The sequence below is a fragment of the Taudactylus pleione genome, unplaced genomic scaffold, assembly GCF_031769625.1.
Source record: "Taudactylus pleione unplaced genomic scaffold, aTauple2 ptg000967l, whole genome shotgun sequence".
NCBI lineage: Eukaryota > Metazoa > Chordata > Amphibia > Anura > Myobatrachidae > Taudactylus > Taudactylus pleione.
The window spans coordinates 511,550-538,803 of NW_028285368.1; the positions used below are offsets into that span (position 1 = coordinate 511,550).

Genomic DNA, 27,254 nt, shown 5'->3' on the forward strand with positions numbered 1-27,254 from the left:
CTTTACTCTGGCGATTGGTTAGGTTTCTATCTAGAGGATTTCATTATCATGGAATTCAGTTCAGGTAGCATTGTAGCACATATATAGGTCTTTAACATAATTTCACTTTGTGGTAACAAACTAGGTAAAGACCTATATATGTGCTCTACAGCAGAGACGCAGGCAGACGTATGTGGAAGCACTTGTGGATTAAAGTGGATTAAAAATGATAGTCAATCATGATAGTTTTTGTACTTCTTTACTTAAAGTAGAATAGAAAAACACATGCTTATGAACTTGGAATTTTATAAACCCAAATCACATCAAGTGTCTGTACAAAAATTGACAGGCACTCTAGAAGAAAGCCAGACAATTTTCTGTGCCAAAAAGTGAATTTGCTATGGTTTACGTATGAAGATAATGTTCTCTGTTTATTAACAATTCACTAGAGTAAGTGGATTAACAGCTGAAATGCGCATTAACAAGGAAGATTCCAGGCCAATGGTACTCCAATGGATGTAGTCACAAATAATTATTAAGAGATTAAATAGTGACAAAGGTGTGTGCTCATATTTCTAGATGAAATGGAAGGGGTTTTAAGCTAAAGTAACAAAGTGTAGAGGTGGGTACACACCTGACAGATATATCTGCAGATTACTCGATCTGAAGATATATCTGCAGATGGACGTTCATACACACTGAACGTCCTTCATCTGCTTGTGCCCGCGGGACCTGGCGGCCGTGTGTGTACATGTGGTGGACTCCAATTAAGCTGTAGGAACATCTCAAGGATGATCAGTAGAAACAGGATGCGCCTGAGCTCAATTTTGAGCTTCATGGCAAAGGCTGTGAATACTTATGTACATGTGATTTCTTAGTTTTTTTTTATTTTAATTAAATTTGCAAAAATCTAAAAAACAACCAAAAAAAAAAACAAAAAACACTTTACACGTTCTCATTATGGGGTATTGTGTGTAGAATTTTGAGGACAAAAATTAATTTATTCCATTTTGAAATAAGGCTGTAACATAACAAAATGTGGAAAAATAGTGAAGCGCTGTGAATACTTTCCGGATGCACTGTACATTAGAACCTACAGCAGCTTTGAGAAGTAAAAATACTGTCACCTGTCATGGAGCAGTTTCGAATGGTCAAGCTCAACTCAAAGACCAGGTAAACAATTGTGAAGACTTGACCATATATAGACCTTTAATATCACTATTACAATTAAGCACAAATCAAAATTCAATGACAGTTCATATGACAGAAGCACACAGACTATGATCGATGTGGGTACACTCCCATATCTCATTCCTAAGTACAAGGTAGGAGAAACAAGGAGACGACTGGCAATTACATACAATGATCAATATCAAATACAAGAGGAAGTTTGGTCCCAAAAAGGAGAAAGTAGTAAAATAACCATATTTTGCAAACATAGCTTCTCTGAGATTAAAATATTGGAAGTGTCATGTTGTTTTGTTGTGCTTTGTTCTCAGTGAACCAGTGGAGCCTGCTTGAGTGATATCAGGACAGAGCGCATACGGGAAACATCTTTCGACTGCTTGCTAGACTTGGGGTTAAAGTCACAAAGACGAGCCACTCGCTCCCATTCTGTTCCTGGGGGGGTTTCTTCAACATCACTTACAAACGCTTCTTCAGCGGCCCTGAAAAGCAGCAAGTGGATTTGTTAGAAATGTTCATTTAAGACTAGATCCCCCCCAAAAAACCCACACTTTATCACCCTGGTACTGAGAACTATAACTATCTACATAGCTCTTTAAAATAATAATATTAATATACCCACATTCAATATGGCATTTAGACCATGTTCTAACCACGCTGTGAAAAACAATTGTATTTAGGGGTTATGACCAACAGTCATATATTAGTTTTTACAAATTGGTTTGGTCAACTTGAATGTTACTTTTTGCATATTTTGGAAGTTAAAGAAGAGGGCAGAAATAAGCAGAGCAAAATTATTTGAAGATAAACAATTGTATCAACATTACAGTACTTACTGACAAATAGATAAAAGTACTTCTATTACTCCCATTTCATAATGTATTTATTTTCAATGTGACTATGCTAAATAAATGAGTGCCCTGTGTGTGTTACTTTTGTCCTACTCTTCATATTCTCCCCATGTGTTGATTAAATCCAGCTTTACTGAGTATCATTTTGATGTATAATATCACAAGCACAATCCTTTCATTACAACATTTTTAAAACAGCTTTTGAATACAAAGCCTGCAAAGCATCTGTGTCATATTCTAGAACTAAGTAGTATACAATATGAGCCTTTGTAGAGAAACATAGCTAGTATAAAAATAAGCTTAATGCATACACAGAGCAGATAAGCAGAACTACTATTAGCAGATGACCTTTCATTGCAGAGATTAGACTAAACAGGTTTGCAGGTAACTAATCCAGCGGGATTGATATGAATGACCGCTGGACGTATACCCGGTGCTTCAAAACCCGACAGCAGAAGACCGGCAGGTATCCAAATCCCGATCGGTAAGTAGACTATCTAACCCTAATCTCACCCCCCCCCCCCCCCCCCAACTCTTCTTTAGGGGTGCCTAACCCTAACTTCCCCCCCTAGTGCCTCACCCCCCCCCCCCCCACCGTTCCCGCAGCCTAAAACCAAGTCTCCAGAGGGGGGTGCCTAACTCCCCCTTTCCCTAGCCTAACCCCAATTCCCCCCGGGAGGTGCCTTACCCCAAGTCCCCCCAGGGAGCCCCTAACCCCCCCCTCCCTTCATGGCTGTCCTGCCCGCCGCTCAGCTTACCTTCGTTCGGTATGCTCCCGGCATAGGTAAAATGACAGGAGTCAGGATTTCGCCTCTGCTGGGATTAAGCAGTCAGGAAGCCGGCGGTCGGCATTTCGACCATCGGCATCCTGACTGCATCCCAATCCAGCACGGTTTAATATAGTAAATACATTTTGAAAGCCTCACTACAGAATTACAGACATGTCCCAGCTAATGTAGAGAACCTGGTTATTATCAGTATCTCCACAAAAATCCCCCTGTATTACAATAGCCGCCAAACCATTATAATGTGTTCAAGACTAGCAAAAAAAGGATAAAACAAAAAGCAACGTAGTTAAACTGGAAAAGCAAAGAAATAAAAATAAAACTACAATAAGGATGGGCTTTCATGGCAAGGTGAGTACATTTGGACATAGGGTGGGTATATTTGAGTACATAACATGACTGCAGACAGATCACTACAACACTACCACTAACCATGGGACAGACAGGTTAAGGGGGCAGTGAGAAGATTTTACTTAACTGTTCTAGGCTGTAGCAAGGATGGTTTATGTTTGTGCTTATAGGTGAAGAGAAGAAATAAAAAACAAGAAGAAAAAAGTTTAAGTCAGATATAGAAAATGAAAAATGAATTTAATGTTGATGACAAGCAGGACATGCGTTATGATATTTAGCCGGCATGCTGTCAAAACTTTTGGTTTTAAATGACAAATTGCTCAGAGAAGACTTACAATGCTTTTCTATTAGGAGTTAAGAGGAAAGTATAAGCCATATATGGAAGAGGAATTCTTTTGAGGGGGAATCTAAACAAATACATCCACTTCACCTCTATTCAATGAGTGCATGATTCTCCAGCTCATCACAACAATGAAAGGCTGATGGCGTTAAAACACCCACACACAAACTGAATAATGCAAGGAAGCTACTTCTATACAGAAGTTTCTGCTTTATTGTACTGAACCTAGATCAAGGCTCCACTGCCAAATCCCAACTATTGTATACTTTGTTTAAAAGTCTCTTACATTTACTAAAATCAGCAGTACAGTCTCAGGATACTAGCTATATATAGAGTCTCTCAAGAACGGCTGAGGAGCTCCCTAACCAAGACATGCTTAGTATGTTATACCATTACTACTAAATCACAGCAAGCCATCAGGCAACAGGTCTTATTCCATCATAGGAATAAAGCTCGTATAGACCGTTCATATTTATGTTCTATAAATCCATATTGCTGCTGTCACTAAGTGTATTTAGTGACTAAACAAGCTAACTAATGATCATGGGTTTGGTCTCAGTTGACAAGGGATAGGAAATAATAAATGGTGTAAGGTTCTCCATTTAGTATTTCCACATTCAGAAACACTGAGCTAGTTGTAACTAACAAAAAAAAAGGGTTGCCTTTCTGGTGATACAATCTCAGGAAAAGCGCAATGTAGTTATGCTAAGTAGTGCACTATATATCAAGAAGAAAAACAATTTTCAAATATTCTATTTAAGGTATATTTGATTACATAACTGTTCTATAAAAGGTGGGTGGTACACAAACTTAATGAATGCTGACATTACACCAATATACCCCATGTTTGCAAAATTGTGCACATTTCCATTTCTGTAACAGAAATGAAGGGTGACTATAACAGCATTCTCAAAAGCAATTTTAGCAGACTAAAAGTGTTAACAAGAGTTGTTCTTGGTATTTCCTCTAATTAATCAAGCAGAATATTAGCACTGTGGATGTTGTTATCCTGCGGTTCAGCTCTTAAGACTGGAGCTTATTAATAAAGTGTGATATATCTCACAACAGATGCACAGATGTAGTTAAAGTAGATACTCTAGAAATACAGTATGTTACATAGCTATGCTAATCCATCGCTAATGTGTTATATAAGTAACTAGGAAAGAATATAGTTAATGAGATAGTTAGTAAATATCCCTGAACAAATCTGAACAGGGGATGAATTCACCACCACCAAATATAACAGACATGAGAGCTCGCACTCTCATATCTTTTCTCACTTTTATTTAGCGGTTTTTACATATAAAAACTAATTGATAATTTGGTTAAGTAAATAAAAGCTCCATTTTATATTTCACATAAAACTAAACATTATATTTCTTTGTGCATGATTCTGTAATTACAAACAGCATTCCCCCAAATATCCCAACCATCTCCATTTAGGTACCTCAAGGGAGTCTTATTATATAATATAAAATTATAGAGCTAGTGCGGTTTTCCAATGTTTTTCTTGCATGGATTAGATTTTCACATTAAACGATTTTACATAAGCATTAACTCTCAATAATATACCGCTTGTATGGTGATTTAGTAAAAATACAAAACAAATAATTATTTTTACATTTTAGTTACATAATTTAGCCATTTAAAAACTAGATTCATACAGTGAGTGATGTTCTAGTTTCAAGGCTACAATGTTTTACCTCGGAGGCAATTATGTGTTGTTGTTTACAAGTCAATCAAATATTTTACCAGCACAAACAAGTACACACTCTACAAATATACACTTTCAGAGTCAGGGGAAATCAGTAAAGAGGACAAAATCCAAACAACCCCCCCCCCCCCCCCAGAAAAAAATGAGCACTTCTTTAAACCATTAATGAATAATCATTTATTATTCTGACAATTTTACTGAGAATACAACAACTGCACAATAAAGACACATTTCTGCTAGCAGTCACTGCAATCTGAGAATTACACCTTCAAAATGTTTCAGAAATCCAGCTAGGATAGCAAATAAACGTGTGTACTGTACTGAAGTGTAAAGACAAATTAAAGTTATGTAAATCAACACACCATCACCACTCCTCCCATATATTCCAGAGCAGGTGAATACAAACCTTGAAAGATGGCTGTGTACTGTAATTTACCTCCAAAATAAAGTATACTTTGGTTGTAAGTGCAGAGTGGCCGGCTATAATCAAGGTGTCTAGTGCTCGTATAGTCTGCAATGTTAATTGCTAATAAGTACATTCTAGATCGAATTGATTTCAAGTCACATTTTATATGGGCCGCAAAAAATACCACAAATCCTAGACAGACTATACATGCGATTGTCAGAAGACTATCTCACCATGTATACAATCACCCGAGCAATGATGCCCCAGATCTATTATATTTGTGTACACACATACACATTATATATACACATACACATATGGCTAAATATGACAAAATCTGGCACCCGCAACTCAGTCCTACTAGATACTAGCCATGAAATAGGCAATAAGAATAGCTTCCATTGCATTCAATAGAAAAAAGAAGTAGTCATGATCATATTATTGGAATAGGTAAATACAATACAAATGGTTGATTTTCATTAATGTCTTAATACATTGCAGATAGTACACTAGTGCAGTAACCCACAGTAACTAAACATTTGCTTTACTTAACAGACTGATCTGAGACAATTATGTCCAACTGGTTGCTAGTGGTTACAGCACATTTGTGTCATTTGCATAGGGCGACTATATAACCTTATGGCCTTTATTACCTGCAAAATAGTCTGTGACAAATATAACAATTCAACTAATAAAGTGCTAAGATGATCTTGAAAAGAAGGAAGCGTATTATATTATATTAGCCTGCAGAAAATAAAGATAGTTAGAAGCATGTACTAAGTAGTAATAAGCCATACATAAATTGCTGTCAGCTCAACCATCTATAGGTAATAGAAGTACTTTGCTTGTAAAGCTTTCTAGACTGCATAAATACAAAACTGGCTTCCATTCATGCCGCTCCACCTACTCTTGTTTTGAGAAGTTATTTTACATTTTTAAAATGTGCTGGGTAGAAGGCTCTTTGTGCAAAGTACAGAAAACTTAATCCTTTTCTTATATTTGGGAAAGTTTTATGGACACCCTTCCCTCTGAAACAAAACAATGACAAATGTTTCAAATCAACACTATGGTATGCAATCAGACTTCCTTAATGTTCAACCAATCAGCTGATTACATATTTATGTATATTTTAGTTCTCTCACCACACATGGCCTAGATATCACCCTCCTTATCCCAACCTATATTTCCTCATTTGACAATCCCCCTTTCTTTTTCCTCTCTTCTATATTATCCCTTTTCCACCGCCGCAAAAACCTGGGTTATTGTCGTGGCAACCCGGGTCACGGCTCAGCGGTCATGGGTATCCCGGGGCATTTGAATTGGGTCCTGTTCATAGCATAGGGAGAGCCGCATTTTGTGGCGCTTGGAGATTATGTAAACGCCAAGCATGGGCAGAGGTAAGCCCCGGCAATATCCTGGGTCCAGCCTGTGGTGGAAACGGGGTTAAAGCCACTTCGACACGGATTGAAGTTCAGTGTCCTGGGCTGAACCTGGGATTTTGGCGGAAAAGTGGTACAACAGTGTTTAGTTGTTTGGATATTTGATTCACCATACAGTTGTATTTACTGCCAGTAATCTACTGCTGTATCACTTTGATTATAGAATACGTCTGTATTATTTAATTACCTCAACTAGACTAGACTCCAATGTCAGTATGTTCAAAAATATTAGTGTTCCTTATTATTGTAATTATGTCTGTAAACTGTAAAAAAAAAAAAAAAAAAGAAAACCGGTCTCAAAAATTGGCTTCCATGTAATGTGGCAACATGCCTAAGCGTGACTGTAAGGATGCACACTAAATATAATTATACCACAAGTGCAGACACTTTTTCATAAGGCTGCCCAGGGCAAACTTACAATTTGTTATTATATTGTAACAGGATTTACTGAAAGCCTCCTAATCACCACTCTAATGATCTAAGATCATGCAATTGTGACAGCAAGCCTTTAATCCAAATGTGGTCAAATACACCACAATCTAGTCACTCACTAGATTGCCAACAGCCTCACCTAAAATGACTTTGGTGTCTGACAGATTGTCATATCATCACGCACTGCAATCTTATTTTGCATCAGTTTCATCAAGCGTGTGTGCGTGTGTGGTATGGATCAAAATTGCGATCGCAGCTGCGTAATCGAACACAATGCGAATATATGCTAATGCCTGCCACAGCTCAGCCAGCATATAGATGCCCACTGCTGCTTTCTCACATCTAATATCTCACAGTCCTGCGTATACATTGGTACCATCGAAGCACATCGGCCCGTCACACACAATTACAGCAGGTGTATCGCAGAAACTAAGTCTCGTCGCATGCAGTGAGTACACAAGCTGCGTATGCAATAGCAGTGGCTAATTTATGCACGCCCATGCAACAGCGTTCAAAAGGACAGGCACGCCTGCGTTTCTCTGACCACACCCCTGTCAGCACCCCCAAACACTCACGGCCTGTAACTCACTCTGTGATGGATTCCTGTCTGCGTGCGTAATCGCAGTGCGATTGCAGGATACGCGCAATGCATGCGTAGTACTGAACAATCGCCGATCTGCGTATATAGTTGCAATTGTGTACGCTGCTGAATCAGGCCCAGTGTCCGGCATAAAATAAGTCAAATATTCTCTATAGTTACAATATAGCAAAACACAACCTTTTTTACTTTTTCTTAATATAAGTCTTGCAGGAACCATGGTTTCCTTGTCCATAGGCAGGAGCTCTATAGACAAGTCCTTTGTAATAACTTCATTGGCCACAGGTAGCAAATAGATTAAAGCAATCAAGGTACATAATTCTGGGTCGGAGTTAAATTTATTAAGCCAATGTCTTAACCCCACTCTGGGTCTAACAACTTCAGAAGGAGATTTGGAGGTGAGCGATTGGGGGTAAAAGGTAAAAATTTAAAACACGGAAATAATGGTCATATGACCAAAATGTTTTAATAAATATCATTTTTATTGCACCTACGACTGTAATTAGATATTAGGGAACTAACATAAGGGGACAAATTCCCCATTGAAACATTTATCCAAGATTAGTTTATGTTAATGAGATGGCCTATATAAACGCCATTTGGAGGAAGGAGGACCACATCCCTGTGAAAATTGTAAACTACAAAATGGATGGTCCTTTTTTTGGTTGGCAAATCCTGGGACACAGAACTGCGGCTGGAGCTCACAGCCATAAGGGTGCAGCAGTGTACTGTTCACCACACTTGTACAGGACTTAATCCAGCTCAGATAAGCTACGAGTCAAGTTTTTTATATATACGCATGAATTTGTTTATTCTGAATATTTAGGATGTTTTTCTGAAATATACCCACAGTATAAGAAGAATTGTTTTGAATAATTCTCCATTGATAGTGCTAAGTTGAAGTAATCCTCATGAGCACTCTGAAATTTCTAAGGGAGAAAGGATATAAGATAACGAAACAGACCTATGTGGATCTTTCATTTGGTACGCTGATAAACATTTGTCCCACTGAGGGGGATATTCACATTATCCCCTTGCAGAGTAGCTCGGCCCCTCCCCCAGGGACTTGATTGGCCAGGAACCTGTCCACTGGGAATCATGTGACTGAGGGAGCGTGCGCTCTGGCAGGTCCAACGGGGATCAGAGAAGTAGGACACGCCGGGGGGTGGGGGGGTCCACTACCACAGGTACCAAAGCACTGCGCTTGCCACACACTGCCTCCTGCAGTTCTCACGGCGTCCCCCTGCAGCGTTCATTTTCATTTTGGAGGAGTGGGTGTGGCCATGCCTCCTCAGTTTTTTATTCACGCTCTCAACGGCTCTGCTGCTATATAGTAGTTTGAATAATTCTACAAAGTTGAACTGGATAATACTAAACCATTAGCGCTTCCCTTGTCTTTTACTTTATTGATAGACAATCACTGACTAAGGGGCCTATGTATCTAGCTGGTTTTGATACCATAAAATTATGTAGATACTGAAGTTTCTTCTTAATTTTATATATTTTACCTATGTACTAATGGCACAATGCAGGATAATTCACAGAAATCTCTGGCAAAGTGTTAGTGCTGCATATTGCAGTTCCCATCATCATCACTGGGGACTACGATCTGACCCCATGTCAGAAACTCCAAAAAGATAAGCTTTTCGGAGTTTGGCCGCGGTTGTTTACAGCACGTTCAGATGGTGTAAACTGCTTTTTAAGCCTATGGAGGCTCCTGGAGCAGGAGAGAGATCTTTTCATCTCTCTCTTGCAGCCTCCGGCTGGCTCCAGAAGCTGACACTGTGCGCATACAATTTGCCGGGGATATAATATGCAGGGACAGAGGTTACCGCAACAGCCGTCCCTGCAAGTTCCTCTTTGTACATAGCAGGGATATTTTCAATAAAAATTAAAATATACCCTGCGATATGGATACATATGGCGGCAGAACCACGATTAGTACATTGGCCCCTAAATCACAGGCTGGCCCAAAGCTCGGCGCGCACACACAGACAGCTAAATCTTTATCCTAACCCCCTCTCTCCAAGCCATTTGCACTACCTATCACTAAAGTACACAGGTATTCCAACCAAGGTGGACGCAGTCTTTTTAGTTTCCTTTTTGTTTTGAACACCATTATTACATCACATAGTTGCAGTTTGAAAGTTAGTAGCAAATCATGCACTGTAATGACTTGTTGGTGTAAAGCTTGCAAAGTCTAAAATATTTGATAAACATTAAAATGCTCCCATAATGAAAAAAATAAATTGTGTATCAAATACAATTTAACGTTGTTATAAATAATAGGTTTATAACTTAATCAGTTTATAGCTACATAAAATGTATACATACAGCAACTTTACCTATGTGTAGCTCATCTACCACATCACCTGACTTATATTAGAACAAAAAGGAATGTATGTAGAATTAGTAATTTTGCAACATACACATAACCAATCACGTCAGCGGAGGGTTGTTTGTAGAAAGCTTCATCTGCCACCCTACAGACAGCAAGTCCAAAAAGAAGGCAAGCAGGCAAGAAAAAAAGGAGAGAGCATTGAAAAAGAGAACATCAGAGATAGGTATAAATAAGCTTGAAGGGTGTTAAAGAAAATTAAAAGGTGTTTTAGTAAGAACATGCATGATATAAGAACACCACACCCACAACTGATAACACAGATGTACAGAAAATTAATGGAGCGTTACATTTCAGAAGGGACAAATCATGACTAATGATAAATTAAGACATTTAAATACATTATATGTTTAATATTTTAATCTGTTCCCTTAATGGATCAGTGGTCTGAAATTATAGCACAAAGGTTATTAAAAACAGGCCAGTACCAAAATAACATTATATTTGACGATGCCCAAAAACTTAAAAACTTTTCATACATCGCATTAGATTTACTACCCCAGCCCTTTCTGAATCCCTACAATTACCGGAATTTGACTGTTAGTTCAGTATGTCTGATAGAATGGAGAGCACTGCAACATGTAGTGAACTGAACCCAACCTAGCTCTTTCAGCAACAAGGATTACTAGTATAGCACTGTATAAGGCACCTGTACTGCTTTCTGCAGCTCCTTCCCAATCTGCTGCAGCTTGCAGAAAATATATTAAGGGTTGGGTGAATGGAGGGTCAGAGACCGTGCTTTCCCTCTGCAAGCTGTCCATGTAGCTAGACTAGGAGCCACATTTAGGTAGAGGTGGTGAAGTACGATTGGAAGGAAAGCAAACTGAATACTACTTTTACCCTGACCCTAAAAGACCGGTTTAATATGGGGAAACAAAAGCTAAAATTACACTGGATTTTGAAAAGTAGAAACCCTACCTAAACCAAGTAATGTTCATATGGTCAAGTAACAAGATTTCATTTGCTCTAGTCACACTTTTCCAGAACATATTCAAAAGCACAAAAATATAAATTTTGGAGACTTCAACTCAGGAAATCACTGCTGAAGTATTAGAGCCCTCTAAATAATGTGCTATATAGTGCAGGCAAAGAAATGAAAGCACAAATGGTCAGCTGTTTTACACTAATGTGCTATGTAGCAGACCATCAGAAGTAAGCTGGCAAACAAAAGAGGGGGAAAAAAAAAAAAAAGTTTTGCTTTATTTTTTGGTTGATATAATCAAAAGGTTGATTTAGTCTGAGCGTTTTTTTTCTGCAAACGCTCCCAGACCCAAGTTTAAATGATCAGCTGTTGTATGAAATGGCTGTCAGATCAGTAATTAAATAAACTTATCCATGATAATACTGGTTTGGCTCCAGATTCACTTGAGCGCATTGAAAAAAAAAATAAAAATTCACAACCAAAAATGGATTCATTTTACCGATTATTTGCTTTTGTCTTCTGTAACAGTTCATCCTGTCTGGCATACCACTCATCTAGTTCCTTTGAAGCTTTGTCTTTCCACTCAGATTCTTGTTTTCGAGAGTTAGCATCTGTTTGGGGGGAAATACAATCAATCAATCCAGACAAAAAGTTATTTTGTTAGCCGAAATGTTAACTGATATTTTTTTTTTTTTTTTTTTTTATAAGAACAGTCTCCAGTAAAGGGTGAAGTGTGCAGGCAGTAAAATGATCACACCAATCATATTAGGCTCCTGAGCAATGAGGCAGTTTCAATTACAAGCGGGTTGTGTCACCTTGTCTCTTCTCCCAGGTAATGTGCCTGGGGCGATTCAATTTGAGACCTCCAATCAACCCACAAGCATCCCTCAGGCAGCAGTTACAAATTTCTGCTTGCACCTCTGGAGGATGTGAAATAAGCCATAAAATGACCTATAAAGGATTTTCATTATTTATAGTAAATGTTTTGATTATTTTATTAAATTACTTAATATATTATTTTGATGGCTAGCCTATCATTTGGATACCCACCATTTCCAGTATAGAGACAACACCTAGAACATAAATGAAAAGCAGGTCACCCCCTTAAAAAGCTTTGACTTTTGCATTTGCCCCTGGTAAGTGTTTATCATCATCACAGGTTTTCTCTGCTGCACGTTATTCTTTTGTATTGATCTCACAAAAACTATTTTGTATTACACAATTTGCACTTTAGATTAGTAACCATATATGATCTTCTCTTACCTAGCATTTCTAATCGGCTCCTTTGTTCCTCTCTCCATTTACGGATGCTCTCTGGTTCTGCTTGCAGACGGTCAACTTGGGAAATAGCAGCGTAACTGTCTGTTGGCCCATTTAACTCCTGTACAAAAATAAACAGATTATTAAAACAATATAAATGGATATCTGTAAAATGTATAATCCTTGCACTGAAGTAAGGATGAAGACCTTTGTAACATGTAGTATGCATGTTTAAAGGACCACATACAACAAATTTGACATTTTTTGAGAAAAAAATATAAAAGGCAAGATATATTGTTCAGTGTCACCCATGCATTCCAATCAGCACTGTTACAAAATATAGCAACTTCTCCAGCATTTATTAGACAGTGTCCTGATGGGATCAGATACTCATTAACAAGCCAAGACCAAGTTGCTGTGTCAACACTACCCCCTGGTCTTGCTCTGTATATGAATCAACCAATCCGCACTGTGCATCTCTGTAAATGAGTCACTGTGGGCTTGTTTAGGTAATGCTACGCATGTTTCTTACCATGGAAGCCTGTTGCAGAGGAGTGAGAGCACAGAGTCAGACGCATTTTTACGCCTTTATATAGTAATAAAAACGTGTGACTGCATGTGGAAGTCTATTCCACCAACTGTTCTAATGTTCACAGCAGTCATCATTGATTTATTAAGTTTCACCAGCCCCATGCTGGGTGCAAAAGATCCAGCTGAAATAGATATCCCATCTCTGTCTGCACGCTACAGTTGAGCAAGGAAGTCGTCCGACAGCGCCATGAAACAGAAGAGCTCTGTGCGATCACCGCCTATTTAACGCACATTACAATTTACATGCGACTCAGAATCAGCCCCTAAGTGCATACAGTCCAATTCTTACATACATATTATTTAGTATTTAGGTCACAGCACATTTCAACGGGCTATATAATCTGTCCCTACATCTGTTGATCACAGGTATGCTGCATATGCTGTCGAATGAAGACCATTTTACTACTATTTGCATAGGTCAGTGTTTTTCCTTAATGTACCTGAAGAGAAAAAATGTTCAGAGCACAACTCAGAGGACGTCAGGAACATTCTCCACTACATGTCTGTTAATCTGCTTAGGGTCACCTATGATTCACCGCATTACCAATGCTCAAGCTCCAAGATCTGACATTCTATGTAAATTTCCTGCACTAGCATTTCTTGAGATGGGGGTTTAAGAGGGATGAATGACACTATTCCTTATTTCACCATATATCTGATTAGCATTTTCACCTTATTTAACAACCTATGTCTCAGTACAGTAATAAGCAAATTATTAACCCTCAAGTAACTCCAGGCTGATTTAATTGAACGCTGTGTACACACAGATATATCGCCTGTTCCATTGAATGAGAGATATCTGTAGTGCATCAGTAGATGTATATAGAGGATGTCTGTGAATGATGTAGTTTACAGACATATTGCATCTGCCATGCAACTTGCAGATATACCCCTCGTCAGGAACCTGGTGGTGACTGACATCTCAACTGGGCGGGCAAATTTATATGTCAACACTATTGGCTTTGCGCATTTAATAATATTACCACTTAAAATCCCACAGCCAGACTGCCAACAAGAGGTGGCTTTGAAAAGCTGCCGCTTAGTAAATATACCCCAAGATGCTTGTCAGAACATCTACCAAATTAATTCATCAAGCCTGTGCACAGCGTGCAAGCATCACACACACACTATCAAGCACAGTGTAGATGCTTGTAGGCTAAACCTAATTGCATCAAAGAAAAAGTTAAATAAAAATCATGTTATAATGCATGCGTTTTATATTGCAAGAAAAAAATATTTGCTTTTACCTGGTAGAAGTCACCATTCATAACAGCATCTGTAACAAGAGAAAATATTTACATATGTAATCATTGGAAGAAATGTCACCAAAAATGTGAATGTTACTGAATTACATGTACAGGATATATTAACTGGAATGCTTGGCTCTTAAGTGTACAAAATGTTTGAATAATTTGGGTTTCCATGTCCGTAACGCTAGCCTCTTCTCACGCTGCCCATAGAATTCCACTCACTGAATTGTTAAGTGTTCCCCAAAATAGCTACCGAAGGAAATTCTCATGATCATGTTTGTGTACCTTTGATCTTATATGCCGTGATATCGCAGCCTATATTCGAGTATGTAGTAATACTAGGGGCCTGATTCTAATGCTGCGTGCACACTAGACGATGAAAGTGAACTATATGAACGATAAATCGATTGTATCGTCTAGTGTGTATGGTCTGAACGACTAACGATGCGAGCTCCCGCGGGTCGTTAACGATATTCCCAGTCTGAGGTACATGCAGCTCAATCTGGGGATATCGTAAATGATTCCGCAGCATGCCCCCCCCCTCCCCCATAGTAATCATGTGACTATTATAGACTAATATAATATTTTTTTTTAATAGTGTATAATAGGTCACATGATTATATAAGTATATAAGACAGCATCATCATATATTTTGATTTGATACAGTCATTATTTTATAAGTTGATCTTTTGATCCACCAGTATCCATCGAGAGGGATAACAATGAGTGGATGCACAGACTATATTTGTATATATATTTATTAATTTTTAATGCAAATTAACACAGCATTTGCATATAGTCTATGCTGCAACCAAATATTTAACCTCTCAAGTGGTCAGGTTCTTACCATTTGGTACACAGCGCCAGGAATCTTGCATTTGATTACTTTGAGTTAGAAGCTTGACTGCAGGCCTATAGGAGCCATTTATGTTCTGACAGCAGGAACTGGAACTAATAATGGTGGGAGTAGTGCAGCTCAAAAGGGGTTAATCTCTTCTCTGCCTATGTTACTATTTTATCAGAAGCTACCACCCAATGATACACCGTAATGTAACCTCGCCCATGGAGAGAATAAAAAACAGTTAGCCACAGGCATGCTCAAATCAGCTGTGTCACCATACAGTACACACATATAGGGGACAATCCAATTAGCAGCAGGTGCGAATCTGGGGAGTTTGACCGTTGCCACGCCGTTCAAACGCCGGCAACGGCACCGCATGTCTCACCCCTCGTGGCCCTCTTTCAGGCTTAACTCGCTTAAAATTTGTACGCAGCCCTGTGGGGCAGTGCACAGTTTTAAGCAAATTCAGCCTGCCGTCTAGTGCGGCCATTGTTGCGATAACTCGCACCTGCAAGTGCATTGCTTTTAATTTGATTGACGCCTTAGTGTATGCATAACGGCTATAAAATAAAGTCAGTGTCCACCTAAGATGGTACAACAGTGAAGCATAGTGGCCATATTGACAAACAATTAATGATCCTATAGCATTACCAAGTAAAAATGTTGGAAACAAGAAGCTGATTATGTAAGAGAACACATTTATTACATGAAAATAAATGCTTATCTAATGAAGACAACTTTCAATGGAACATTATTTAACAAAAGAGCATGGGAATTCAGTTTCAGACACCAGTATGGTGTCTTGTGCGGGATTAATGGGATTCATTCCTATAATACTGAGCTACAAATTTCTTTACCAAGATAGTTCTTTTTGAATAGTTGCAAAAGGACAAAGGATAAAAAAAAGAAACTATACAAAAAGAACTATTAGTAACTATGGCCCTGATTCAGAGCCGGACGCTCTGACCAGAGCGCTCGCTCTGAATCAGGGCCCACCTCCATTAATATGGAGCGTCCTCCTGGACGCTCGTATAGCTGTGGGTCACCACTCACAGCATATACGAGCGTGCAAAATGATGGTCGCGACCATCGGAACTGCGAGTAAAAGCCTGCGGTTGGGTTTTTCAACTGCAAGGCCAGGAGTGATTTTGGCTCTATCAGAGCCAAAATCACTCCGCCTGACATCACTAGTGATGTCAGTGGGGCCGGCTTCAGACGGTAGGCGTTCCCTTGGGAATGCCTCCGTCTGGCAGGCACGCCCACCAAAGGGGGCGTGCTGTCAGTCACCATCGACAGCACGCCCCCTTTGATGAGACACTCCGAGCGAAGGAAAGTCCTTCGCTCTTCGGGTCTCGCTCATGCGGACAACGGAGCTCCCTCCGTCGTGCGCATGCGCAGTGGGGACCATCGACCCACTTGCGAGCGGACAGCCGCTCGCGAGTGGGTCTGAATGACCTCCTATATGTACTAACAGAAACCAGGGGAGCACCACCAACAAACACAAAATTCTACCATATTATATGGCAGTTATTTTTTACCTATAGTAGGCTCATGAATTATTACTAAATATCTAAGTTAGTCCTGTTCAGGTTACCACGTTTTCTCCATATGCTACACCAGAGGTTCTCCAAGTCCGCCATTACAGTCCACATTTTAAGGATATCCATGCTTGGGCACATGTGACTTAATTAGTAAGTCAATTTGATTTAACCATCTGGACTCAAGCATGGATATCCTTAAAACCTGGACAGAAATGGCGGACTTTGGGAACCTCTGTGCTACACATTTCTTAACAGGAAGGAGAGCTGGGATTTTAGCTGATTTACTATGTAATCTTTATTACATTAAAAAAAGAAAGTGTTTCTTTACTTTTTAATATATGGCAGGAATTGAAATGATCATTGTGAGGCTGTCTCAGTTCAGCGCGAAGTGCCACCGGGCAACAACGCTATGCCCAACTACGCACATATACGGTAGTGCCAACATCACAAGTTTTTCCTTGCACCTCTATGGCTGTTACAGAAAAAGTGCCAAACTCCTTAAAAAAAAATAAGAAAAAAAAAGCTTTTGAAATGTAAATGTCCTAGTGCTTGGGTCTATCATGATGTTTATTAAATGTAGCCATCTGCTGGATCATACAGGGTGCAGTTTGCACAGTTGGACAATGACCACATTCACAATCAGATGTGATAGATCGATAGGCTACATCAGTAAGCATCTACTGATCAGATTTTGATGGCTGAAGGCAATCTGTTGCCAACTTTAAAGGATAATTCCACTTCCTTTAGACAACCCAGGTCTCCAAAGCTTCCCTACATGGAGTCTGGTACTGTGGGTATTTAGCGGGTTCATCAATTTAACACCTGTACCCGCTGTGGCTCCCTGATTCCAGCAGGTAGGGTGTTGTCGGTGCACAACACACTGCCTGTGTGAAAAGAGGAGTCCATGATTGAATGGATTTTTGCTACACTATGCACATTCCTTCCCTCTCCTGGCTTCTGCTGAGCCAGTCCTCCTTCAGCTGCCATGCAGAAGTAACGCTGGACGCAACGCAAGAATTGGAGAGTGGGGTTTACTCTAAACTATTGCATCAAAAGCTGAATATCTTTTTTTGGTGCGGAATAATCATTTAAGTGGATATTTTTAAAGGATCATGTGATATTTCTCTACTTTGCAATTTTGGATCCTGTCTTACATCCTGAGGACAGTGCCAATTGTGAAATCACACACTACGCAACAATTACATGTATTTAACAAATGTTGCTGATAAACTTTATCTAATCTATTTTGGTTTTGTATATTTGTTCTGTGTGTTTAGGATCCCCATTTAGCAGATTGACTGCATATTGCAAAAGCTATTTAGGACTATTTTATATGGTTGTACACTACATTAGGTCTGAATGTAACTCACATAGGGGGCAATTCAATTCAACCCGAATTGAATAGCGCCGGGAGCGAGCCGTTTGGTCGGAGAATGACGGTTATCGCACCTTAACAAGGGTGTTAATGCGTGGTAACCAGCATTCTCTGAACAAAGTGCCGGGCGCGCGGCTGTTAGCGCCGGCGCTATGCAGAAAAACAGCCGCGCACCCGGCACTTTGGTCGGATTTCTCTTCGCATCCCCAGGGGTGCGAGATGAATTCCTTAGTGCGCCCAAACAGTGCGGTTTATTGAATAGCTTCGGGAGTCCCTCCCATCGCTATTCAATAGCGCATTGAATTGAATTCCTCCCATAGAACAGGTAAAATTATCACACACCCTCATTTTGATATTACTATTTTTTTTAGATATTAATTTTTAGTCGCATGCACAATGAAGGTGTTTTCCCATATTAGGTGTTCATTATGTGAGGTAATGAAGCCTTCAGTTTAAAAAAAGGGGTTCATTTTTGTAACTCATGATTGGATACTTCAGAGACTTGGGAAAGATTTCTGGACTGCACACCCTGAATATATATATAATGGGAGGTGCTACCTGATGACACAAATTGCAGGCACAAAAACAGACAAATCTCAGGTGCACAACTCCAAATTATTAATAATATATAAATGCAATACAATTTTGCAATCAATAGAGGTTTTTAGCATAATCTTGGCCAAGGTTATGGGCCTACCCACCATATCCAGGTAACCTCAGAGACTTGTAATGATAATTATTCACTATGCCAATGGACATTGTCCTCTGATAATGTGTTACTTGCCTTTGGTAACAAGACATTTAATATACACAGATATTATACGGAAAAATGTGTGTCTTGTGCTTAGTTTGGAGTTCTGCCACACCACTGTTTAAGTGATTACATTCTGTGTTACTCATTTGTACACTTATTACAATAACTTATGAGTTTGGGTAGACATTTACCAATTATCTGCAGGTTTATCAGTTTGGCTATAGTTGATACTGTATGGGTACGATATGCATTTACCAGTGGTTTTCGTTATGTATAGAATTGCATGCATTTACCCTGCAGATATCTCATATGTACTCAAAGCTTGTTAAATATACTAGTGGAGATGTCCATCTGTACTATAAAATTACTTTAAAATGGTTAAATTAGTTTTGTTCTCTAGTTATGAAAGGGGAGAATATTCCTAATAAAACCATGCCAGATCAATGAAAAATCTATTTGTCCTTGGTTACTAGGGAAGTCCCTAGTGCAGGCCAGGCCATTCTGTGGCTCAACAGCTGTTGTGAAACTGCAAGTCCCAGCATGCCATGCAGTTTTAGCATTCCATAATAGCAAAACTGTGTCAGGGCATGCTGGGACTTGTAGTTTCACAGCTGGATAGCCAAGGGTTGGCCAGGCATGCCCTAGTGTATTCCTTATGCTGGGCATACACACTACAGGTGGGTAGATGTGCTCACAATGCAATATCGTGAACGATTTCCTTTGAACTCTCCCCTGCAGATATGGTGCTTAAGGTGTCGAATCTGACCAACGATCTGTAGTGCGTCCTTAACGATTTCCAGTGTGTCGAGTTCGGCAGATCTTTCCTACTGTAGGCAAGATCTGGAGATATACGTCGGATGACCAGCAGGTACGCGCATCGCCATTGTAAGTGTACACACACACGATTTGCACATAGTGTACACGATTTGTCGTTCCGATGCATTGAAATAGGGCAAATCGTGCAAAATATCTCCTAGTGTGTAGGCACCTTAAACAATTATCTGTGCATACAATTTTGGCAGATCGCCCAGATAACTGTACTATGTATGTGCGCAACCGATCTGAAATATCAATAGGCCATGCCGAATCATCCAGCATGTCCGTCTGATCCGATATTTTGAAGCTATTATACATTGCAACATACCTCACAGTGTATCGCATGGGTACCTGCTGGGTGTCAGGCTGTCAGATAAAATGTATGTCGGCCTAACATACATTTGGTCTGTCAGTGTATGCCAAGCATCATATTAACTGCTTTGTTTAGAAGTGGCCAACTTGCAGCTTCCTTAACCCAGATGTTGGTTATTGTTTTGGGATATATTTTTTATATATTAAAACTTGTGAATGCAACTACATACAGGCAAGTATATCAATAGAACAGGTCAATACCAGTGTTTTACTCTCAACTCCATAGCAATGGCAGCTTAAACTGAACAAAAAAACTTTACAAAAAATACAATTGCTTAAATTGAGAGTTATTATTCCTTTAATATAAAAACAACAAAAGTGTGTGTGTGTGTGTGTGTGTGTGTGTGTGTGTGTGTGTGTGTGTGTGTGTGTGTGTGTGTTGACGGGGTGAAGAGAGGAGTTGTCAAAAAATATACGGAATTACTGATTTATCTTTTACAAAGTAGTATTGTAAACTAAATACATGATTATTATACTTTATTGTTGCAAATTATACTATTCCATGTCGCATGCACTTTCTGTGCCTGATTTATATAATGACTATTTCAACTCCTTTAACCAGAGACATTTCTTACATTTTTTATTTTACAGAGAAATACAACTTACAATTGAAATTGTGTTCTGTTAAAAGGGTTTTCCATTTCCCACATCAGCTTTTTCCCTTTACCAAATACTCTCTCCTTTCCTTTTAATACTACATTCATGGGGCCCTCGTCTGATGCACCCAACTTTTGGTGTCCTTAGCTGTATCCTAGAACAAAAAAATCCTTGCCAGAGCAAGTAGAGATGATTCCTTTGTGGGGGCACTCTTAATCAGAAAAGTTTAATGCAGTAATATATGATAATTATATTAAAATATCAAGTTTTATTAGTATACTCATTAAAATACATAGGAAATAATTGTGAAATGATGAGTTATTTCCTGGATATGATTAAGTATTAAATATAAGGGTGAGTCCACAATTGATCCCTAATCACTGATAAATGAGGCATATATTCTTAAGAAATACTCCTTAGTCAGAAATGAAACCTATTTCCCCAGTGGTATCTGTAAGAAGTGAGTATCTCAGTCACAGACACTAAATATCTAATTCTGGGATTAGATACTTCCATTGAAATATAACGATATAAAAATTAGATGAAACACCAATATAATCCTTGTTTGAACAATATGCAATCTCATCCTCACAGTGATAAATATGTAATTACGAGGTGTGACAAAGGGGATTTCCCCGCAGCGCTAGCCGGCCCGTTCACTTCCGGGCAGACCAGCTGATTGCGGCGCTCGCTCTGAGCATTACGCTGACTAATTACTATCATATAGCACCGTTACTTTACCCAGCCACAAGGGCTAAGTGCCTCCCCAGCTCCTGATACACTTTCTCTGATGGCATGCAGTGTCCGTAGGAAGCTGACTTTATGGGTGACACTTTAATTTAACTAGGAATCCCCATGTCACTTTCATTTAACTAGGAATCCCCATGTCTGCACTGTGGCGTACTGTGGTATTCTACAACAAAACATAAGCCATGGCATGTAATACACTGCTTAACCTCTAGGTTAAGAGTGCTCCACTGATAAAATTTGTACTGTGGTGGGATGTTGAGAGAAATGCTTTGAATTCAATCCCCACTCTCAGCAGAGCAAAATATCTACCTTTCCGGCCACTGGGACGAACTTCATGGAAGTAACACACTAACACAGTGGTCAGGGAACAGGGGGTAAATAACCCCACATGGAGTAAAAATGAAATTCCTGGGGGTAATGGATGGACAGCCGGGCATGCACATGAATCATTCTATAATATAGAATGATTCACAGGTATGCAATCGGGAAGCCGGCTGACGTAAGCCCGACAGCCAGCTTCCTGACTGCTTTATCCCGGCGAGGGTTAAATGACAGGCATCTAATTCTAGATGCCTGTCATTTTACCGACGCTGGGAGACCAGTGCCCGGCATCTCGATCGAAGTGATGCCGGGCGCCGCTGCGGACAGCCTCGGGGCGGGGGGGGGGGGGGAACTTATGGTTAGGCATCCCCCCGGGAGGTAGGGGTTAGGCACCCCCCCAGGGGACTTAGGTTTGGGCGGCGGGGAAGGGGGAGGATTAGGGTTAGGCACTGGGGGAAGGTTAGGGTTAGGCACCCCTAAGGAGGGTTGGGTTAGTTCATACTTCCCTGCGTATGATCGGAATTTTCAGCCGTGTCGGCCTGCCGCTGTCGGGATTCGTGTCCGGCGGTAATTCGTATGTACTCCTATTCATATGCATGTCCGGCTGTGCCGCAGGGAGGCTCTAAGCTGGACGCCCGCTGAGATATTACCAGCGGGCGCCCGGCTCCTTCCCTGCAGCGCCACGTTAGCCGGAGGCTGGAGTTCTCTTCTGAACTCCAGCTTCCAACTCTCTCCATGTGCACTCATGACGTCTCTCCCATGGTTCCGAGGAGCAGCCGGGCAGACAGGACGGCGGCGGATGCAGGAGCGGGGATTAAGGGAAGTATTTTTTTTTTGTACAAGCGGCACTACAGGGGAATTATAAGGGGGCACTACTACAGGGGCTTTATATTGGGGCACTACTATATGATATCCTTCCTTTCAAATCAAGGGGATAACCTCGGCATATCTAAATATATTTTGGGGTAAAAGGTAAAAAAGTTCCCTGACCCCTGCACTAACAGGTACATTTCCTTTCTTTTATTTCTGGTACCAAGTCTGACTGATTTGGGCCCATTTTATCTTTGCAATGAGTTTGGCAACAGAGTTAATCTAACACCCCTGAAATCTATAACAGTCTTGACACTTTACTGGTGTTTCATGAGACACTATTCTCTCTCATCACTCATTTTTACCAGTGACACCAGAAGTGGAGAGACACCTAAGTGACTCACTTTATTCTATCCACTCCACTTCAGAAAAACGTAATGTATACCAGCATCATATGGTGTGTTTATAACAGGGAAACTATGTTTTAAGCTCTGTTGGGGGGGGGGGACACTATTGCCTGCAACTCATTTACATATGAATAACAGAAAAACAAATGTACCATAAATATGGATTTGGTTATGATTACAGCATAATTGATTATATGTTTCCATTTTTTTGTTACCAAGGGGATAACCGTCTTAAACCACCAGAAGTTTCCTGTTATATGTGAATTGGTAATTGTAATATATTTATATACTGTACTCTTGCTTCAGTATTGTCCATCTGCTACTATTTCCATGATTTGATCTCATTATGACACTATCTTGCGATTTATTCATCCAATGGTTATATGATTGAGAATGGCAACATTAGCTACATTTTCTGGTCATTCCTAAAGATGATTACACACACATGCCTTCAAAAATACAATGTGGAATTTCACATGAAATTTGTTTGTTTCTTAGGAGTTAAACATTTGCTCTGCTTAACATGTCATATTTGTCACTGTGAGGATAAGATTGCATACGTTCAAACAAGGATTATATTTTGTGTTTCATCTAATTTTTATACCGTTCTATTTCAATGGAAGTGTCTAATCCCAGAATTAAAATATTTAGAGGGGTATTCAATATGGGAGCGAAAAGTCCGTGTTGGACTTTTCGCTCCACATCGGAGATTTTCCTGGGATAAAGTATCGGGCGCGCGCCCGCTTTATCCCCGTATTCAATTTAAAAGCTATGAAAACGGGACTCGGCGAAGTAGGATCGGCGAAAAAAAATTGTAGGACCCTCCTAAAGCTGTATAAACATGGGGGATCACTATGGGTACCCCCGTTTTAGCCTCCAAATGAAAGTCGGGGTTTTAAATAGCCGCGACAGGTGTTTTTTTCCCCGACATTGAAGTAGTGTTGCAGAAGAGCACTTAGGTGGGTTTTTTTTTGTTTTTTTAAGTGGTCCCATCAAATTTGGGGTACAAGAAAATGGGTACTAGCATATTTTTATGTCCCTAAAGTAAGTTTTAAACAATTCAGCAACTATGCACCTGCCGCTAATAGCCTATTCTAGAAAACACCTGCCGCATACTTGCAGAATAGCCCTGAACCTATTTCTAAACACTTTTTTTCCCATTTTTTTTTTCACCCCAAATTTTAAATAATTTTTTTTGGGGTGTTCCTATTTTTTTTTTTTACTTTTTTTGACAGTTTATTTTAAAATGACATTCCCAGGGATACAGGCTATTTTTTTTAAGCCTGCACCCCTAAACCCCAATTCTGCACTTTTTTTTCACCACCTATTCAGTGGGAAAAGTCTTTGAAATTGAATATGGTGTAAAACCAAAACCAGTGACAATGACGTCAAAAAATTACTTTTCGCTCCAAATTGAATTGCCCTATGTGTCTGTGACAGACATCCTCACTCCTTACAGATACCACTGGGGAAATTTATTTTCTGACTAAGGACTAAGACTATATGCCTCATTTATCAGTGATTAGGGTCAATTGTGAACTCACTGATATTTAATACTTAATCATATCCAGGAAATAACTCATCATTTCACAATTATTTCCTAAGTAATTTACTGAGTATACTAATAAAACTTGATATTTTAATATAATTATCATATCTTACTGTATTAAACTTTTCTGATTAAGAGTGCCCCCACAAAGGCGTCAACTCTACTTGCTCATGCAAGAATTTTTTTCGTATACTTGGACCTCTCTGACTCCGGGGTGCACCACCAACCAGTGTCTGGATTAGAGAGAGATTTTATCTATGTGAATACATTACTGTTGGTTTTCTTCCACACATTTTACACATATTCCTGTGCAGAAGCCTTTTCCCATTTTCCCTTTCCCCTACATTCTGTACCCTAGAAAACATGCGATCATCATTTGGCTTTCCTACACAGCAATTCTTGCTCCAGGGAGGACCAGCAGCGGTCCTGACTTTGTGCAAGCGCTAGGACTCTCAGTACTACACATGGCGCAGTTTGCAGCGGAGGGACCGCCCAAAGATCTAGTGATTTGGTAAAAATGAAAGCTATGCTAATAAGCGATACACCATTCTGTCTACTTTGGAGAGTATATATGACAGACATTAAGTGCTTGTCAGCAAAAGATATAAATATGGTCATTTTACAATTTCCTAACCTGTGTAAAAAGTGGTTACGGACACAATTTTGTGCTCTACAGTAACACATTTATCCCAGTAGACTGAAATTTTGGAACAACCATCTTTCCTGGAGGAATAAAGGCATCACTACCTCTTTATTGTCCATGGTTCAAGCTATGTTTCAACTGAATTGTTTATTTAACGATTCCACACTGGTGGAAGACAACAATTTTATTACATAAAAGGCTGCTGTATTTGTTCATTTGTATAAGAGAAGCATACAGCACTGCAAAGTGATCCGGACGTATTGGGTATGGGTTGCTAGCACTTGGGATCCCGGCGGTCAGAATCCCAACAGGATTAGAATACCGACACCTGTTGGTCAATATCTCAACTCTACCCGCTGTCTAACCATCCCCCTCTCGTGCCTAACCCTCCCAACTAGTGCCCAACCAAACTACTTACCGCCGGGATTCTGACAGACGGGATAGTGACATCCCATCCAGACTAATAGAGAGAGACAGATAGAGATAGAGAGATATATATATATATAAACTTTCCCTAAAAAGATACGTGGAGTATGTTGCACTAAACATTAGGAGACATGCCATTCATTTTTCAAATCTACATATGCTTGGAATGAAAACTGCAGAGTTTTAGTTGTTTCCTGCACATTTGGACAGTTTCTTCCACACATCTATCCTCTCCTGTATCAGCAATTTCGGGGCATATTTCCTTCCTAAGGCTAGAGCTGTATAAAGCAAAAAACAGGAAACATGGGAAAGCGGCTACAATGTAATCCAGTTTTATCTCAATGCTAGTCACTGATCTTACTGTCCAATGTATTAGTGGCCTCTTGTTGCCTGCCATACAATGCTTTTTTTTTTTTTTTACACGTTTTTCTCAGACTGGTAACCGCAGAGAGAGAAATAAAAAATAAGATCGACTATATTTAATGTACATATCGTGCTGCCAGCAAATAAACACTGTCCCCAGCCAAACCCATTTCCTAAAATATATCTATATTTTATTTTTTTGAAAACACTAAAACTGTAGAAAGAAAAAAAAAAAAAAAAAAATCATTTTTACAGAAGCCTGTGGGAAGATCTTAAGTTCATCTATAAATAAATGGCTCCAAAGTTAAATTAAAATATAAGATCGGTCAATTATACGCAAATCTGGTGCAGTTCCAGTACCTGGCAGGAATTGCCTTCTATTTATAATCTGGTATTAAGACTCTCTCTATTATATCTAATTAGGTGACTATCATGGGTGATGTCAGCCATGCAGTGAGTGGGGAGTATCTGAACCTGGACAACTAATTGTCAGTGTCACCCACAGCAACAGTCCCGTCATGTACATGTGTATGTGAGACTAAGGCAGCACTTAGGAGGAAGTCAGTGTCCAGCGAGAGGTGAACCCTGGGTGACTTATTGGGACTGAGGTGCCCTCCGTGATGCCCTGTGCCCGGTACTAGGCCGTCGCTCGCTGCGGGGCCACTCAGTGACTCACCGGATCCCCCGTCGTGCAGACTGTCGGGCAGGTCGCCGCTATCCAGGATGCTGAAGCCTTCATCGTTCTCGATGCCGGCGATCTCACTCTCCTGCTGGGCCAGGAAGGCGGCGGCCGGGTCCTCCTCGGCGGACACCCCGTTACCGACAGAGCCGAAGACATCAAATTCCGACATGCTGCTAATTACCGAGAGCCAGGCGGCGCTGGGGACCGATCGTCAGTGCTGGCAGAGCGCTCCCGGTCACTGTCCTCCTGCCGGCGGCGATCAGTCACCCGAGGAAAGGTACCGGAAGTGACGCTGGTTAGAAAGAGGCGGTGGAGAGCGCAACGTCACATGTGGCGGGAAGTGACGTCAAATGGGTTTCGTCAGCTGACCTGTTCCTAGTTTTTAGGCACTATCAAAGTATCAATCCTCCTTGGATGGAGGGAGAGAAAAAAAAAAAGTGGACGGAGATAAAGTACCAACCAATCACCCATCACCTTTTAACTGTCAGTTTCAACTGTGTTTGAAA

The 27,254-nt window shown here is 40.0% G+C and overlaps 1 protein-coding gene across 4 annotated transcripts; it reads right to left on the reverse strand.

The window, feature by feature from the left end:
• Nucleotides 1-222: 222 nt before the first annotated feature.
• CLTA (clathrin light chain A) lies at nt 223-27,081 on the reverse strand. 4 transcript variants are annotated; one of them, XM_088460118.1, is made up of 7 exons: nt 26,743-27,081; nt 14,499-14,527; nt 12,664-12,781; nt 11,900-12,011; nt 10,510-10,563; nt 3,279-3,314; nt 223-1,646 (listed from the first exon to the last, which is right to left on the reverse strand). In XM_088460118.1, exons 1-7 carry the CDS (start codon nt 26,915-26,917, stop codon nt 1,475-1,477), a joined length of 696 nt encoding a protein of 231 aa, XP_088316244.1. In that variant the 5' UTR covers nt 26,918-27,081; the 3' UTR covers nt 223-1,474. The 4 variants fall into 4 exon arrangements, with proteins under 4 accessions (XP_088316244.1, XP_088316245.1, XP_088316246.1 ...); XM_088460119.1 differs by lacking the exon at nt 3,279-3,314; XM_088460120.1 differs by lacking the exon at nt 10,510-10,563 and having other exon boundaries at nt 26,743-27,080.
• Between the last annotated feature and the right edge of the window lie 173 nt (nt 27,082-27,254).

Coding starts and splice junctions, on each gene's coding strand:
- CLTA (XM_088460118.1), bottom strand. CDS start 26,917: ATGTCGGAATTTGATGTCTTCGGCTCTGTCGGTAACGGGGTGTCCGCC. Junction 10,564..11,899: donor AAGACAAAAGCAAATAATCG/GTAAAATGAATC, acceptor TGCTGTCTGTAG/GGTGGCAGATGAAGCTTTCT. Junction 1,647..3,278: donor CCTTGCTACAGCCTAGAACA/GTTAAGTAAAAT, acceptor GCTGCTTTTCAG/GGCCGCTGAAGAAGCGTTTG.